The following is a 15,725-nucleotide window of genomic DNA, read 5'->3' as shown; positions in this document are numbered from 1 at the left end:
CAAATATTAATAATAACAATAATAATAATAATTAGGTTATCATTTTAACCTCAATAATAATTAATGCATCCAAAATATGGCCTTTCACTTTTTCTCCCTAATTACCCAAACTAGCATAATAATATACAAAACAATCTGTTAACTTTGAATCTGAACCTAAATGAATATTAAACTCATATTGGCTCTCTCTCTTTGTTCTGTTTGGAATAGTTTGAAGAGAAAAATGGTGTGTCACAGACATAAGGGCTGGGGTTATATAATCTGGGGGGAGTGGTCTAATCAGGAGTGACAGTCTATGCAATGATGCTGATGGGGTGGAGATATGGGATTTAAGAATAATATTCAGTATCAAACTTTGAGATTATGCGCATTTAAAACAACAGCAACAAGCAGCAGTACAGGTGAAAATATAATAAATGCCACTCGAAATAAGATAGGTAGAGCTGTTGTTGAATTACTGGGTTAATTTACATGGCCATTGACACAGAAATCATCATTATTAAACAGAGATTGAAGGAAAGGAGGCAAAAGCAAAGGGGGAAGAGAGGAAAGGACAGTGGTTTTACAGAGTTCAAAGGAAAGAGGGAGAAGTATGGAACATCCAAAGTGACAGAACTGAATGAAAGAATAAATAAATAAATGTGGAAATAAATGCAAGAAAGAATGAATGAATAAAAGAATAAATAAATAAATGGGGAAATCTATCAAAGAAAGAATGAATGAATAAAAGAATAAATAAATAAATGCAGAAACATATCAAAGAAAGAATGAATGAATTAAAGAATAAATACATACATTTGCTTTTGCCTTTCCCCAAGGAGACCTATTGTCATTGCTTCTTCCTTAGAGACCTATTGTCATTGCTTTTCCCTTACAGACCTATTGTCATTGCTTTTTTTGCCTTCCTCTTCCTTAACTGTCAATCAACGTGTTGTGGCCCGCCCACTAAGTCAGGTCGAGCAGCCGATGACTGATACTATCTTCAGTTTGGATATGCTGTCCCTGGAAGAGTGTTATGATTGGTAGAAAGTTTAGAAGGAGTTATGCTGCGTTCAAGACCGGTCGGAACTGGGATATTTCCCAGTTGAAACTTCCGAATTCCCACATCAAAGCATTCAAGGTGCATGTTGGTGCATAACTCCGAAAGTGACCGAAAACCATGGCTAACTGTGACATGTACACACAGTTGCACCCTCAGCAGTGTTTTAGGTGTTAATTAAAAGGATGGCAGTTTAACTGCAACAACTTAATATAACATAAATAGGCCGAAGTTGCCTGTTTTCTGATGGACAGGCAAGGTATTCCAATTTTAGCATTGCAAATGAAAACTTATGACTAGCATTAGTCAGAAGCTAGCAATAGACACCGTGAGAAGTGACTTTTCCCTTGTCAGTGGTGTAAAATATATAGTTGGATAGTTTCATGTGGTTCTTCTCCCTCGCTGTGTTATGGCTGATTAGTATTATTGACTGCAAAACAGTAAGTTAGCCTAACGTTACAGCTAACAGCTCATATTAGCCGGCTAAATGTTTACAACCCTGTTAGAAGAAATATGTAACGTTAGTTGGATTGTTATTTCGAAGGTTGTTCTCCAGCGCTTCGGGTTTGTTTAGTGAACAGAAATGTGTCTTTTGTGTTTGTGAGACAATCAGCTGATGATTACAATTAGCTAAAAAAACGTATTGCATGGAGCATGGTGGCTCAGATTAGCAAGCTAAAGGTTTACTGCCCTGGTGGAAAACATTTATTTTTACTGATAACCGCATTATGATCACAACACTGTGTGCTTATCAAGTGACTAATTATAATTCTTGTCAGAATTTACATTAGAAACAACGTATTTGTTTGTATTGCTTCTAGGGTGCATACAAAGCATGTATAAAGCATTGTCTAGCATTGGTGCTTCTAGTGGAACAGACCAGTAAGTCATGCATAACAATATATTGTAGTGCATTTTTATGTTTTGCAGGCATTATGGTTTAGCATCCTTCGCCATGTCTCAACATTCACACCTGGACTATGGGAAGGTGCAAACACAGGCACCTTAAATCGGATCAAATGCGGGGAAAGATGTGGATCCAGAGAGACTCCCAGTGCCACAAAGCTTTAGTGGATATAGTTCTCGATAAGAGGTGGCAGAAAGATGTTCACAACTATCTGCGATTCAGGTAGTGTGGCTATACTTTTTCATACTGATGTATATTAGTAATATTTAAGCTTACTGCTCATGTACACAGAAGTATGTATTTGTTTGTTCTCAGATTGACTGCAGACCTAGAGTCATTCCAGAATCATATCCTGATGTGTGCCAGCAAGCGCTATGCTTTCAGCCCCCCAGTTTATGAGGAAAGAGTTCTGCTTGCTGCTTTGGACTACAATTTCCACCGGAACCGACCAACAATGAAAACATTGGACGGCAAAGAGACGTACGTTTTACACTTGTATAATATTCCCATTCATAGTACAATATTCAGCCCATGTTTTATATGCAAGTGATTGTCTTTACACTCAAGGTTTTCTCTTGTTCTACTTACCAACCGATTTTAAATGGTTGTAATTTGTTTAATTTCAGTTTCAGAAGATTGTATATGAAGAACGGTTTGCCTTAAAATCTGAAAAAACCTACGGATACATTTCAAAGTTGCACAGAAGGATTGTGAAGAACAGACTCACAAGTGGAGTGGGGATGCCTAGAAGGCCTTCTCCCAGATGACCCCAGACAGCTTGGTTTGGTGCCCCCCGTACCTGCACCAGCCACATCAGACTTCTAGGTATGTTACACAAATTTGTTTCCTATGTTGTACCATATTACATGTCACTGAATTATATTTACATTACAATATAGTCTGTAACTATGTTTGATGGCACTGCCTTCAACAGGACCGTTATTCCAGCCAGCATCTGATGTGGAAGGATTCCCACAGGAGATCACCTTGCATGTGTCCTGGTACTTGTCAGGCAGGATCACGAGGGAAAGAACTTCAGTTCACTGACAAAGTCATAACGTTTACTCTTCAAAAAGAGAAATTTATTAACATTAAATTCTGTTCTTACCGTCCTACAGTGGTTATTTCATGTTGTTCCAATTTGTAAACATTTCATCTTATTCTGCTAAGTCCACTGTGACCAACGCATATTATTTTCAGTAGGTAGCCTAAATTACAGTTTACAATTTGAACAGTAATGAGAAGTAAGGCTACAGCTGTCCCCTATTATGTAAATATAAATAACTAAAATTGGTATTGGAAATGTTATGGCAAAGTTTGAAATTCTAAACACAGGTTCAAATGTATATAATGAAAATAAAAACACCATGTGCTTCTATTTCTTACCTTTTTATTTATTCGATACCATAGAACTGCAGTTGAACAACTATAACACAATACAACTATACAAAATACATAAAGAGGGAAGAAATATGAATAAATATATATAGAAATGTAATAATAAATCAAATGTTAACTATGTACATTTGTTTGATGCCTTGATGATGCTGAGGCAGGTTTGTGAGTATTTGTGTGAAACTGTATGACCATACCAGAGGGCCTGGTAGGAAATTCACAGTCCAGGAATAAAACCCGTGTAGTGTCCTTGAGGATCAGGGAACCTGTCTCTAATCCTCCAAACACAACAACTAGAGACAACAAGTTGGTTTCCCTGGCCTAAAGCTCCATGTTGCCAATAGATGAAGTGTCTATAGGCACCATAGCGGGACTCCCTGTTGTCATCCCCAGGCTCCCTGATGTTGCCTAATGCCGTACTGTCCTCCTGGTACTGCCTGTAAATGCGAATAAAGCCTTCTTCAAGGCAGTACTGGGAGAAGTGTGGCAGAAGGCTCACACAGTTCGCTTGCTCCTGGCCACAGCATTTCCCTACAGTTACCACAAGTACACCAAGGTACTCCTGGCACTCCGGCAGAAGGTGGGGCACCATGTCTACGCTGATGCATCATCAAGGCATCAAAGACCAGGCCTGGCTGCCTCTCCAGCAGAAGGGTGGAGAGCTCTGTGTTCTTCAAGGGTCATCTCCTGAAAAAGTCTGAAGAAAGAGGACACAGGGAAAAATACTCAATATGCAATATTCTCTGCTTCAATACGCTGGTTACTCTGTCTCGATGTTGTTTTTAAGATTGTATCCATTCCAAATGAAATATACCGGTACTCATTATTACTATTAATATTTAATGCACTACTACTATTTATCATTACACTTCTGTTGATGCTGTAAATTACTTAACATGTCCACAAAGAATTTGTGATTCTGATAAAATAAGGCTTTATAAGTTGCATGACATTATGTTGGCAACATGGTACTGCATATTAGGGTTTGCAGGCTGGCCAGTGTTTGCTCAACTTGTATAATATGGCTTCATATAATCATTGTTGCTGAGTAAATGACATGTTACTACTATCTAACGTTACAGTACCAGGGGTACATGTGCACAGAGCTGCTATGTAAATAACGTTTTCACTGTGTGCTGGGGTTTGTCATAAAATGCAAACAGGTCAGAATATAATAACGTTACAACAACTGTATAAATACAAACCTCGGTAACAGCCCTTGGGTTCCTTTGGAGGGCTTCCACTCTAGGTAGGTCCTCTGTCTCTCCTTGCCCTGACTGCACCTCCAACACCTCTGCCTCTCCGCCCTCTTCCTCTCCCTCTCTCTCTTAAAGTTATCTCCGGTAAATAGACTTCTGCATTTAGATCACATCGACATGTGCTGGTTCTGTCTAACATTAGCTTCTTCTTCTTCCTCTTCTTCTTCCTTGTGCGTTTATTGTCAGTTGGCAAACAACGAATTGGTGCGTTACCGCCACCAACTGGAGTTTGTATCAAACCTTTATACATCTCTGATCATGGAGAGAAATACTTCTGTGAGTGATTAGTTGGACTTAGTGGGTGGGCCACAACACGTTGATTGACAGTTAAGGAAGGGGAAGGGAAAAGCAATGACAATAGATCTCCTTGGGAAAAGGCAAAAGCAAATGTATGTATTTATTCTTTTATTGTTTTATTCATTCATTCATTCTTCATTTGATATATTTCTGCATTTATTTATTTATTCTTTTATTAATTAATTCTTTCTTTGATATATTTCCGCATTTATTTTTTATTTGTTTATTCATTCATTCTTTCTTGCATTTATTTCCACATTTATTTATTTATTCTTTCATTCAGTTCTGTCACTTCCTGTACATCTCATTGAAATGAGATGTAGAGGAATAAGCAGGTGAGATGAGACAATAATATGTAGACTTAGATGTGGACACACTGGACTAATATACACTATTTAAAATAGGTAAACATAATACAGGCAGATGTAACTGGGCAAAATGAAACAGTATAGCATGTTATATTACAAATATGAGGAAGAAACAAGCCATGTGATTCAAAACCTCAAAATGAAGAAGAAGAAAACAACTGACTATGGGAGTTTCATTAGATCACGGTGGAAACCTGGAACTGAAAGTGTTCAGTCAGTTTAGACTCCATTTTGGGAGGACAGAGCAGGAGGAAAACTGAAGGCTGAGGCAGGGTGAGTGTTAATCCAAGAATTGTAGTATTTTACTGTCAAAGTCTCTGAGTCAGTTTTCTCCCTGTTGACTGTAGAGGAAAGAAATGTTAGAGTGAACTCAACACTTTGATTCATCTGTGTACACAAAGTTGTGAATGGCTGAGTAAAACACATTAAACCTGCAGTAACCAAGAAAACAAGCAGAGATTTAAAGCCTATTTTGTGTCTCTTGAACAAACCTGTTTTTCTTGATTCTTGTGTTCTGAGCTCACAGTCAGTGTCACTGTTTTACCTCTCAGCCTGACTGAAGTCCAGAAGATGAGTGGTTGTGTGGAGGAAGAGGAGGACAGAGCAGAGTCTCCAGTATGCAGCTGTCTGTCCTTGAAGAGTGACCGGTCCAAATCCAATTTTCCTCCATACTTCAGTAATGAACCTGGACCCTCAGACACAAAGTAAGAGAACATTACAAACTTATTCTGTGTTTGCTGTTTGCCACTAGTATATGTATAATAACATTAGGCGTCATGATCAAAGAAAGAGGTGGTTTTCACATAGATTACCAAATAGTTTAGGCTTCACTTACCCAGATATTGTTAATTAAAATATCCACTACATTTAAACTCTAAATTGAATGTGCCTTTAGAGTTGTGAATACAAGTGCAACAAATACAGAAAACACATTTATCAAAGTCTAGTTTAACTTAAACATTGTAACTTGTTTGTACCAAAACATCAAACGTATGGTTTAGCTGCAAACAAGCAGAGCCGTTATTCATCCAAGACTGACCATTTACTGTGTTTGCAGTGTAATAAAATAATGAAAGTTGCCCTCATTCAGTGTGTGTGTGTGTGTAACACAATTCACTGAGTGTGAATACTTTTGACTTGGTAGTATATTAACATAAACAAAAAATTATTTGTATTTCTTAGTATCTGTGACAGCTGTCAGTCACCTGAAGCTGTAATCTGATCTAAGAGAACTAATACAAACTTTCTAATACTAAACCTTCTGATTATTGACAGCAGCAGTTTGTGTGTGAAGAGCCTCTTAAATGGCTTTAATTTATCAAGGATTCATGTTATATCAATAAAACATCTTGGTATTTGCAGAGACAGACAGAGAGCAGAGTCTGCAGTATCCAGCTGTCTGTCTATGAAGAGTGACCGGTCCAATGTGTTCTATCTTCCAGACTTCAGTAATGAACCTGGACTAACAGACACAAAGTAAGAGTCTGTCTTTTTACTGTAGACTGACCCTGATGGAAGATAATACACCTGAAAGAATCTGCTTCAAATTTGTAATTTAATTTATCATATTTGTCCTCAAAATATTGAGTTGTTATGATTGTTATGTTATGATGATCAGTTCATATTAGGGCTGAACGATATTACCTAAAGCCTGTAATGTGGTTTAGCTGCTAACAAGCAAGCTGTTATTCATCCAAGACTGACCATTTACTGTTTTCAGTGTAATAAAAAGGAGAAGCTACAGTGGCCGACACGCTTTGTCAGCTCCTCAGACCACCCACCAACAATAAAAATTGATACGACTCATCAATGAAGCCTCATAGTAATTCACCAATAGATAGCATTCCTACAAAAACAGTAGTCCAAAACACATTAATCCATCAATAAATACCTAGGAAGAAGAGCAGAAAATAATGATAATCTAGCTTCAACTAGGAAGTTCATGGTCAGCCGGCAAAAAACATCTCTGTAAAGCTGCTGGCTATTTATGGAGTGATGCGAAGCTGCAAGGGACAGCTGCTGTTTAAAAGTAACAATAAATAAAAACCCAGACTAGGCCTTAAAGAAACCAAATATACCAAACTGTAAATTTTTTATGGTATTTCAATAAAATTTTAACTTGTAAGGCTTCATGCTGTGGCCCCACGTGTTTTACAGCTAATAAGTCCTAGCTGTAGTTGTCTGCATGGATGTGTTTGCAAACATTTTTAAACAGAAAAAAACCCCTTCTACTTTAGTTTGTTAAAACGTATATTACTTAATTCCAGTAGCACTGATATTGATTCTGAATTTACTTTGGGTATGCCTTGGGTAGGTGCTTTCGGCAAATTTAACAGTAATAGCAAGAAGTTAACACTTTGCTTTGATTTGAATAATTAGTAAGTGGACCATTGTGCTGAGATTCTCTCCATCATATTTTTTTCCTAAAGGTCAAGAAAAGACATTCATGGGCAGCACTGATGGAAAAGCTATCAGTGGATTAAAAAGTATGTCAAATGTAGATTTGGACCACTTCTCTTTTTAGAATATACGAATATATACCTTAATTTAATAGTTGACAGTAGAGAGTGACAGGAAAAATAAAGGGAGTGACATACTTGAAAGGAAACTGACTGGACTTAAACCTGTGACACCACAGTTCCCTTGCGTTGCCTTCGCGTCGCTGGGCCCCGCCCCCTTCACGTTGCTTCGCACTGGCCGACAGGAAATCGTGGCTCTACGGGTCTTTGTATTGACTTTGTATGTAAACTCACTGCCCCAAATGCTCGAAAGCACCATTAAGCCCTAGTTTCTCCAGAGGCGTGCGACCTCTGACATGTATAGCAGCTGTAAATCGCTTTGGATAAAAGGGTCAGCTAAATGAATAAATGTAAATGTAATGTAATGTAAATGAAGAAAACTCTTTAGCAAAGAAAGGCACCACAAGTAGCCCTGCATTTTGGGAGTGCAGTGCTCTAGTGGGGTAGTATGTAGATATGAGCTCTTTGAGCTTACCACAACAACCAGCAGCGCATGTAGATGCAGCCGGTAGGTCCTTCAAACTTTGCTACACTTTTGTTTTTCATCTGTTTTTTTCCAGCTTTTTTGCTGAAATACTTGGTAGCCTACCTATGAAAGAAATACAGTCATTGGAAAAGGAAGGTTTTTGGATTAAAGAGCAGCAGACCACAATCCACACGGCCCAAATAATTGGACCAGGCACCACGGTGATGGCTCAGAGGAGCCTTGCCAAGGCCAGACCCACGACTGTCCAGGCATAGTCAGAGATTAATGTGTCTATCCGGGACCTCCTTGGGAAACAAAATCCTGTTGAGCTATGAAAATTAGGTTCCATGGTAACTCAAATATGTGTATTTGTATAAGGCAGACCCCCTCTCTTTTTTTATTTAACTTTATTTAGTTTCTGTATTTTCTTAACTCATTTCTCCTGTCTTTGCTTATGTCTCTGTCAATTATCTGTACCTATGTATGTAAACTGTTTGGTTTATTTGCTTTGATAAAAAAAGTAATCACAAAAAAACAAGTCAGTCACACAGGAATAGTAGCTAATCAGTGTTTATGAAAGCAAGAAATTTAAAATGAAAGGAATAAAACAATTAAAGCAGAAAAGTAACAAACTTTTACTGTTCTCTGTGACCATCTGTGTTTCTACACAGTGTCGGACAAATCTTGATATTTTTCAACAACAAGCAACAAATCATTTTAGTTCCCCTTCGAGGGAACTCGAACTGCGTCGGGTACGACACTACGGGAACGCCTCTAGGCGTAGCAGGTCTGAACGTGAATGAAATCACTTCCAATCCTATTGGCTTGTTGCTAGAACGGTAAGGTGTGACAGAATAACCGGAGGAGTATAAAGCACACCTGTACACACTCATCATTAGCTTTTTTTTTATTCAGCAGGCGCTCTGTATGTTGTTTGAAGAAAGCTCCAGTCCTACAAGCAGTATGTCTTACCTGAAGAAGAAGTCTACCAGCATGTCCGGCAACCAGATGTACAGAAGGTGTGTTTTTTTTCTTGCCCTCGGTACATCACGGATGGAGATTCTCATGAGATGTGTATCTCATGTTTGGGAATGGAGCACGCCCGGGCAGCTCTCGAGGGGGCTCGTCGGACCGTCATCCAGTCCCGACGGAGCTCAGGGAAGACCGGGGTAGGGGAGTCTTTCTCCCCTCCCGCACCCCCACCCCACCCCCCCCGGAGGCCGACCGAGGTCCCCTCCGCCGTGGCAACAGGTGATGTTATCCCGCCGTTTACACGTTCAGGACGCACCTGCCACCATCGAGTCCACGCCGTACTGCCTGCCCCAAGGGTCTGCAGTCGGGTGGTGTCCCGACTCACTCACCGTGGATCTTCGGCGGCTCTCCACCAGAAGATCACATGAGACACCGACCACCAGCCCCGAGGGGCTGGTTCCGTTGGCAGACTTTGCAGAGGTTTGCCTTCGGGGGTGTGGCTTACCAGTATCGGGTTCTTCCATTCGGCCTGGCACTTCCCCTCGCACATTCACCAAGTGTATGGATGCAGCACTGGCCCCGCTGAGGCTCCAGGGCATCCGGATTTCAACTTCATCGACGACTGGCTCATCCTAGCCCAGTCTCGAGAGTTGGCGAGATGTCGTTCTGGCTCATCTGTGGCGTTTAGGGCTGAGGCTCAACGCAAAGAAGAGCGTGCTGGCGCCCACCCAACGGACTACGTTCCTAGGGGTTGTATGGGATTCGACAACGATGCGGGCACAATTGTCTCCAGCACGTGTCGACACCATATTGGCTGCCGTGAAAGGGGTGAAGTTAGGCCACGCCATCACTATGAAACACTTTCAACGAGTGTTGGGTCTCCTGGCGGCTGCGTCCAGCGTAATACCATCTCGACTGCTGCACATGAGACCCCTGCAGTGGTGGCTAAGGAACAAGGGTTTTTCTCCGAGGGGAAATCCTCTCCGTCTGATTTGGGTTACGCGCAAGTGTCTTCGTTCCCTATCAGTTTGGAAGGAAACTTGGTTCCTGTCCCAGGGGCCTGTGCTGGGAGGGTCTTGTCGCCGGCTGGTTATTTCGACAGACGCCTCCCTCACGGGCTGGGGCGCGGTCATGGACGGCCTCTTTGCAAGGGGATCCTGACAGGTGCATCAATCCGAGTGGCATATCAACTGTCTCGAGATGTTGGCGGTGTTCCAGGCTCTAAGGAGTTTCCTGCCCGATCTCCAAGGCCACCACGTCCTGGTTCGTTCCGAAGAGAACAACACAGGGGTGGTGGCCTATCTGAATCACCAGGGCGGTCTGCGTTCGCGCCCTCTGGACAGACTGGCGCGTCAGATCCTCCTGTGGTCCCAGCAGAGGTTACTATCGCTCAGGGCGATGTATCTCCCGGGGACGCAGAATCAGGGAGCAGACCTGCTGTCGAGGCAGGGGCGGAGGCCCGGGGAACGGAGATTTCACCCCAAAGTGGTGGAGCTCTTGTGCGAAGAGTTTGGCCCCATAGACGTGGATCTGTTTGTGTCTCAAGAGACTACGCACTGCCCGCTATGGTTTTCTCTCATTCCTCCAGCCCCGTTGGGTCTGGACGCCATGGTACATTCGTGGCCGAGGCTACGTCTGTACGCTTTTCCCCCAGTCGCTCTGCTCCCGGGGGTTCTGGAGCGGGTCCGCCAGGACAATGTCGGCCTACTGCTCGTAGCCCCGTTCTGGCCAACCCGGGTGAGGGTCTCGGACATCATGTCGCTCCTGGACGGCCCGCGAGGAGAGACCTGCTGTCCCAGGCGCAGGGCCTGCTGTCCCAGGCGCAGGGCCGGGTTCTTCACCCTTGCCCCACCATATGGCGACTGTGGGTCTGGCCCCTGAGGGGGCACAGTACCTAGAGGCGGGTCTAACAGCCGGAGCAGTCGAGACCCTCCTGAGCTCCAGGGCCCCGTCCACACGGAGGATGTACGGCCTGAAGTGGAGTGTTTTCTCCACTTGGTGTAGGGAGCGGTCGGTGGACCCTGTTACCTGCCCGGTGGTTCAGGTACTTGAGTTCCTCCAGGACCGGTTCTCTGCTGGTCTTTCCCCTTCCACCCTCAAGGTGTACGTGGCAGCTATTTAGTCTTTCCACACCCCTCTGAGGGAGGGGTCCTTGGGGAAACTTCCCTTGGTTGTACGTTTCCTCCGTGGTGCCCGGACAATGGTTCTTGGGGCGTTGGCTGAGGCCCCCTTCGAACCCCTGGAGTCAGCTGAGGCTAAGCACTTGACCCTCAAGATGGCCTTTCTCCTTGCTATCACCTCTCTTAGGAGGGTGGGGGATCTCCAAGCACTTTCGGTTTCCCCGCAAAGCCTGGAGTTTGCCCCGGGGAATATTATGGCTATCCTGCACCCTCGTTCAGGATACATCCCTAAAGTGCCTTCTTGTGCAGCAGGGTCCACAGTGCTGCAGGCATTTCATCCTCCACCTCATGTGACGGCGGAGGACGGGAGACTTCATCTGCTCTGCCCTGTCAGAGCACTGAGTATTTTCACTCTGAGGTCCTCCCGTTGGAGGAAGGCTGACCAGCTGCTAGTGTGTTTTGGGTCTCCCAGGGCCGGGCTCCCTGCATCCAAACATACTATTAGCAACTGGATTGTTCAAACTATTTCCCTGGCCTATCAGGTGCGCGGTTTGCCTTCACCTGTGGCTGTAAGGGCTCTTTCTACCAGAGGCATGGCAGCCTCTCGAGCCCTCCTTTCTGGGGCCTCTTTGCAGGATGTTTGTTTAGCGGCTGGCTGGGCCACTCCGCACACATTCATTCGGTTTTACAGTCTTGACCTTCCTTCGGCACCTGGCACTCGTGCGCTCTCCTCTTAGTCGTGCCACTTTATTGCACACAGGGGCAGGCGGGGTTTTCGGCACGGTTTAGTGGGTATCTCGTTCCCATAGTGTCGTAACCGACGCAGTTCGAGTTCCCTCGAAGGGGAACGTCTCAGGTTACGTATGTAACCCTGGTTCCCCGAGAAGGGGAATGAGACACTGCGTCGGCCCGCCGCACCTCTCTCCCCGCCTGAAGCGCCTGCTTCATAGTTTAAGCTAATGATGAGTGTGTACAGGTGTGCTTTATACTCCTCCGGTTATTCCGTCACACCTTACCGTTCTAGTAACAAGCCAATAGGATTGGAGTGATTTCATTCACGTTCAGACCTGCTACGCCTACAGGCGTTCCCGTAGTGTTGTAACCGACGCAGTGTCTCGTTCCCCTTCTCGGGGAACCAGGGTTACATACGTAACCCGAGACGTTCTAATGACATGTTGTCACAGAGAGAGGAAGAGGAGTCATGTTTCTGTGGAGGAGCAGCCGTCCTGCTGTGCTTTGTGTCAGGACGTCCTGAAGGATCCAGTTTGTACCAGCTGTGGTCAATGGTTCTGCAGACAGTGCATCACCTCATACTGGGACCAGTCTGCTTCACCAGGAGACTCCGCCTGTCCTCTTTGTGGAGAGAGATCCAGAACAAGAGCTGGACTGCAGACAGCCAGTCAGAGCAGCTCTGTACAAAGTAAGACTGTACATCTTAAAAATATAACCAGCTACATGTCAATACATTATATTTGTATAGAGACTTAAAATAAGTGCATTCAACCATGTGGATATAAATTGCAGGAATCATGTAGTACATCAACTTCATAAAATAAGTTGCAGCTTCAAGTTCTACATTTAGTTAATGAGTTTTCAGGCTGAAGATGTGAACACTTTCTGCTAAAGCCAAAAGAAGGGATTTTGTTAAGTGGTAGCTGGGCCCCTCTTGTAGTGAGTGAGTAGAAAGGTGATTGGCATTAGCGGAGCGTATGGACAGACTGGGGTGTTTGGTTTAACCATGTCCTAGATGTTGGATGACCACACTATAGGCAAGTACCAGTATCTGGAATCACACCAAAGTCACCGGTACCCAGTGCAGTTTTGAAGAAAACCTGGTTGCAATACCATCTGGGCTGCTGCATTCAGGATTAGCTGCAGAGGTCTGATGGCACATGAGGCAGACCGACTATGCTAGTGGTCATTTACAGAGGCCAACCTGAGATGGTCTCTTCCCTCAAACCAAAGCCACATCTGGAGCTAAACTGATTGGATCAATACGTGCTTCTGCAGGTGATCAGAGAGAAAGCTCTGTTTTTAAAAGTCTCTCTGTGTTCACCTCACCATAGAAACTAATTGTTTCGTAGCAATGTAGCAATTTTCTCTACATCTTGAATTTCGTTGTGCAAGCCTACGTTGAAATGAGTGGATATGTCAGAGATCTGCAGTGCATTGTTAGCTGTGCTATTGAATAAAACAGGTCTCCACAACAAGATCTGAATATATTTTGTATTTGTTTGGTGGATTTGTTTGAAATATTGCATAAATGAAGGAACGGCCACAGTGAGCTGTTCAGATGAAGAGCTACAGACAAGCAGCTGCGGTTCAGCCTGTCGCCTCTGCGGTCAATCAAACACACAAACACACACCAACACACAGTCTGAGGCTGAGAGAAAGGGGAGCATTTCTAATGTTCCACAAAACTTGACTTTTTAACCATTACTTCTCTATATATATTATATTATTTTTATTGGGAATGAAAATAATAAAAGATTGTCAAACTTTCTTTTTTAGTGAGTGGTGGTCTGCAGGAGGTTTTAGATGAACATAAGATCAGTCTGAGGAGGAGATGTGAATGTGTGACTGAAGGAAGTGATGCAACAGGAAGTAGAACCCTCCTCAAAAGGATCTACACTGAGCTCTACATCACAGAAGGACAGAGTGAAGAGGTTAATACCCAACATGAGGTGAGGCAGCTTGAGACAGCTGCCAAGATGGAGACCCTCCATGAAACTCCAATCAAGTGCCACGACATCTTTAAAGCCTTACCTGACCAACAAAGACCCATCAGAGTGGTTCTGACCAACGGCATCGCTGGTGTTGGAAAAACCTTCTCAGTGCAGAAGTTCACTCTGGACTGGGCAGAGGGCTTGGAAAACCAAGATGTTAGTCTGCTGGTTCTGCTCTCATTCAGGGAGCTGAACTTGATGAAAGATGAGCAGTACAGTCTTCTCACGCTGCTCCATGTTTTCCATCCAACATTACAGAAGGTCCCAGCAGAGAAGCTCACTGTCTGTAAACTGTTGTTCATCTTTGATGGCCTGGATGAAAGCAGACTTTCCTTAGATTTCCACAACAATGAGGTTGTGTCTGATGTCACACAGAAGTCATCAGTCAACTTGCTGCTGACAAACCTCATCAACGGGAATCTGCTTCCCTCGGCTCTGGTCTGGATAACTTCCCGACCTGCAGCAGCCAACCAGATCCCTCTATCATGTCTTGACAGGGTAACAGAAGTACGAGGCTTCACTGATGCCCAGAAGGAGGAGTACTTCAGGAGGAGAGTCAGTGATGAAGAGCTGTCCAGCAGAATGATCTCACACATCAAGACATCCAGGAGCCTCCACATCATGTGTCTAATCCCAGTCTTCTGCTGGATCACTGCTACAGTTCTAGAGCACATGTTGAGTACAGACCAGAGAGGAGAGCTGCCCAAGACCCTGACTGACCTGTACTCACACTTCCTGCTGGTTCAGACACAGAGGAAGAAGCAGAAGTACGATGAGGGACATGAAACAAGTCTGATGGAGACGGACAGGAAGGTTCTTCTTAAGCTGGGGAGGCTGGCGTTTGAACATCTGGAGAAAGGAAACATCATGTTCTACCAAGAAGACCTGGAGCAGTGTGGTCTTGATGTCACAGAGGTCTCAGTGTACTCAGGAGTTTGTACAGAGATCTTCAAAAGAGAGAGTGTGATCTTCCAGAAAACAGTCTACTGCTTTGTTCATCTGAGCGTTCAGGAGTTTCTGGCTGCAGTCTACGTGTTCCACTGTTACACCAACAGGAACATAGAGGTACTGGAGGCATTTCTGAGGGAAAAACATGTTGATTCAGCCCTTGATGTCTTCCTGAAGGGAGCAATGATGAAATCCCTTCAAAGTAAAAATGGCCATCTGGACTTATTTGTTCGCTTCCTTCATGGCCTCTCTCTGGAGTCCAACCAGAGACTCTTAGGAGGCCTGCTGGGTCGGACAGACAACAGTCCAGAAATCATCCAGAGAGCCATCAATAACCTGAAGAAGATGAACACAAAAACCTCTCCTGACAGAAGCATCAACATCTTCCACTGTCTGATGGAGATGAACGACCACTCAGTACATCAGGAGATCCAAGCGTTCCTGAAGTCAGAGAACAGATCAGAAAAAGAACTCTCTGAGATCCACTGCTCAGCTCTGGCCTACATGTTGCAGATGTCTGAGGAGGTTCTGGATGAGTTGGACCTGCAGAAGTACAACACATCATACCAGGGACGACAGAGACTGATTCCAGCTGTGAGGAACTGCAGAAATGCTCGGTAAGTCCAGATGTGATTATAATTATTAAGCAACATAAAGCGGAAGCCATCAGTATTACAATAAAGACACAAACTTAACAGACATGCACAAT

At 43.8% G+C, this 15,725-nt stretch overlaps 2 protein-coding genes across 3 annotated transcripts in view; one reads left to right on the top strand and one right to left on the bottom strand.

Moving 5' to 3' along the window:
• The window catches only part of LOC119893815 (NACHT, LRR and PYD domains-containing protein 12-like), a 636,326-nt gene that overhangs the window by 432,705 nt on the left and 187,896 nt on the right, over window positions 1–15,725 (bottom strand). The window lies entirely within an intron of this gene.
• Window positions 5,436–15,725, top strand: part of LOC119896432 (NACHT, LRR and PYD domains-containing protein 12-like) — a 30,863-nt gene continuing 20,573 nt past the window's right edge. Inside the window, exons 1-5 of the mRNA XM_038709870.1 lie at window positions 5,436–5,538; window positions 5,817–5,969; window positions 6,628–6,741; window positions 12,527–12,762; window positions 13,854–15,633. Of these exons, the coding sequence (XP_038565798.1) occupies window positions 5,836–5,969; window positions 6,628–6,741; window positions 12,527–12,762; window positions 13,854–15,633 (2,264 nt within the window). The 5' untranslated portion in view covers window positions 5,436–5,538; window positions 5,817–5,835. The remainder of the gene's footprint in view (window positions 5,539–5,816; window positions 5,970–6,627; window positions 6,742–12,526; window positions 12,763–13,853; window positions 15,634–15,725) is intronic.

This window comes from Micropterus salmoides, unplaced genomic scaffold (assembly GCF_014851395.1).
Source record: "Micropterus salmoides isolate LMB-PRFRI ecotype aquatic unplaced genomic scaffold, ASM1485139v1 Ms_hic_scaffold_1, whole genome shotgun sequence".
Lineage (NCBI taxonomy): Eukaryota > Metazoa > Chordata > Actinopteri > Centrarchiformes > Centrarchidae > Micropterus > Micropterus salmoides.
The sequence above is the reverse complement of the archived record's forward strand: the minus strand, read 5'-3'. Positions and strand labels throughout refer to the sequence as shown.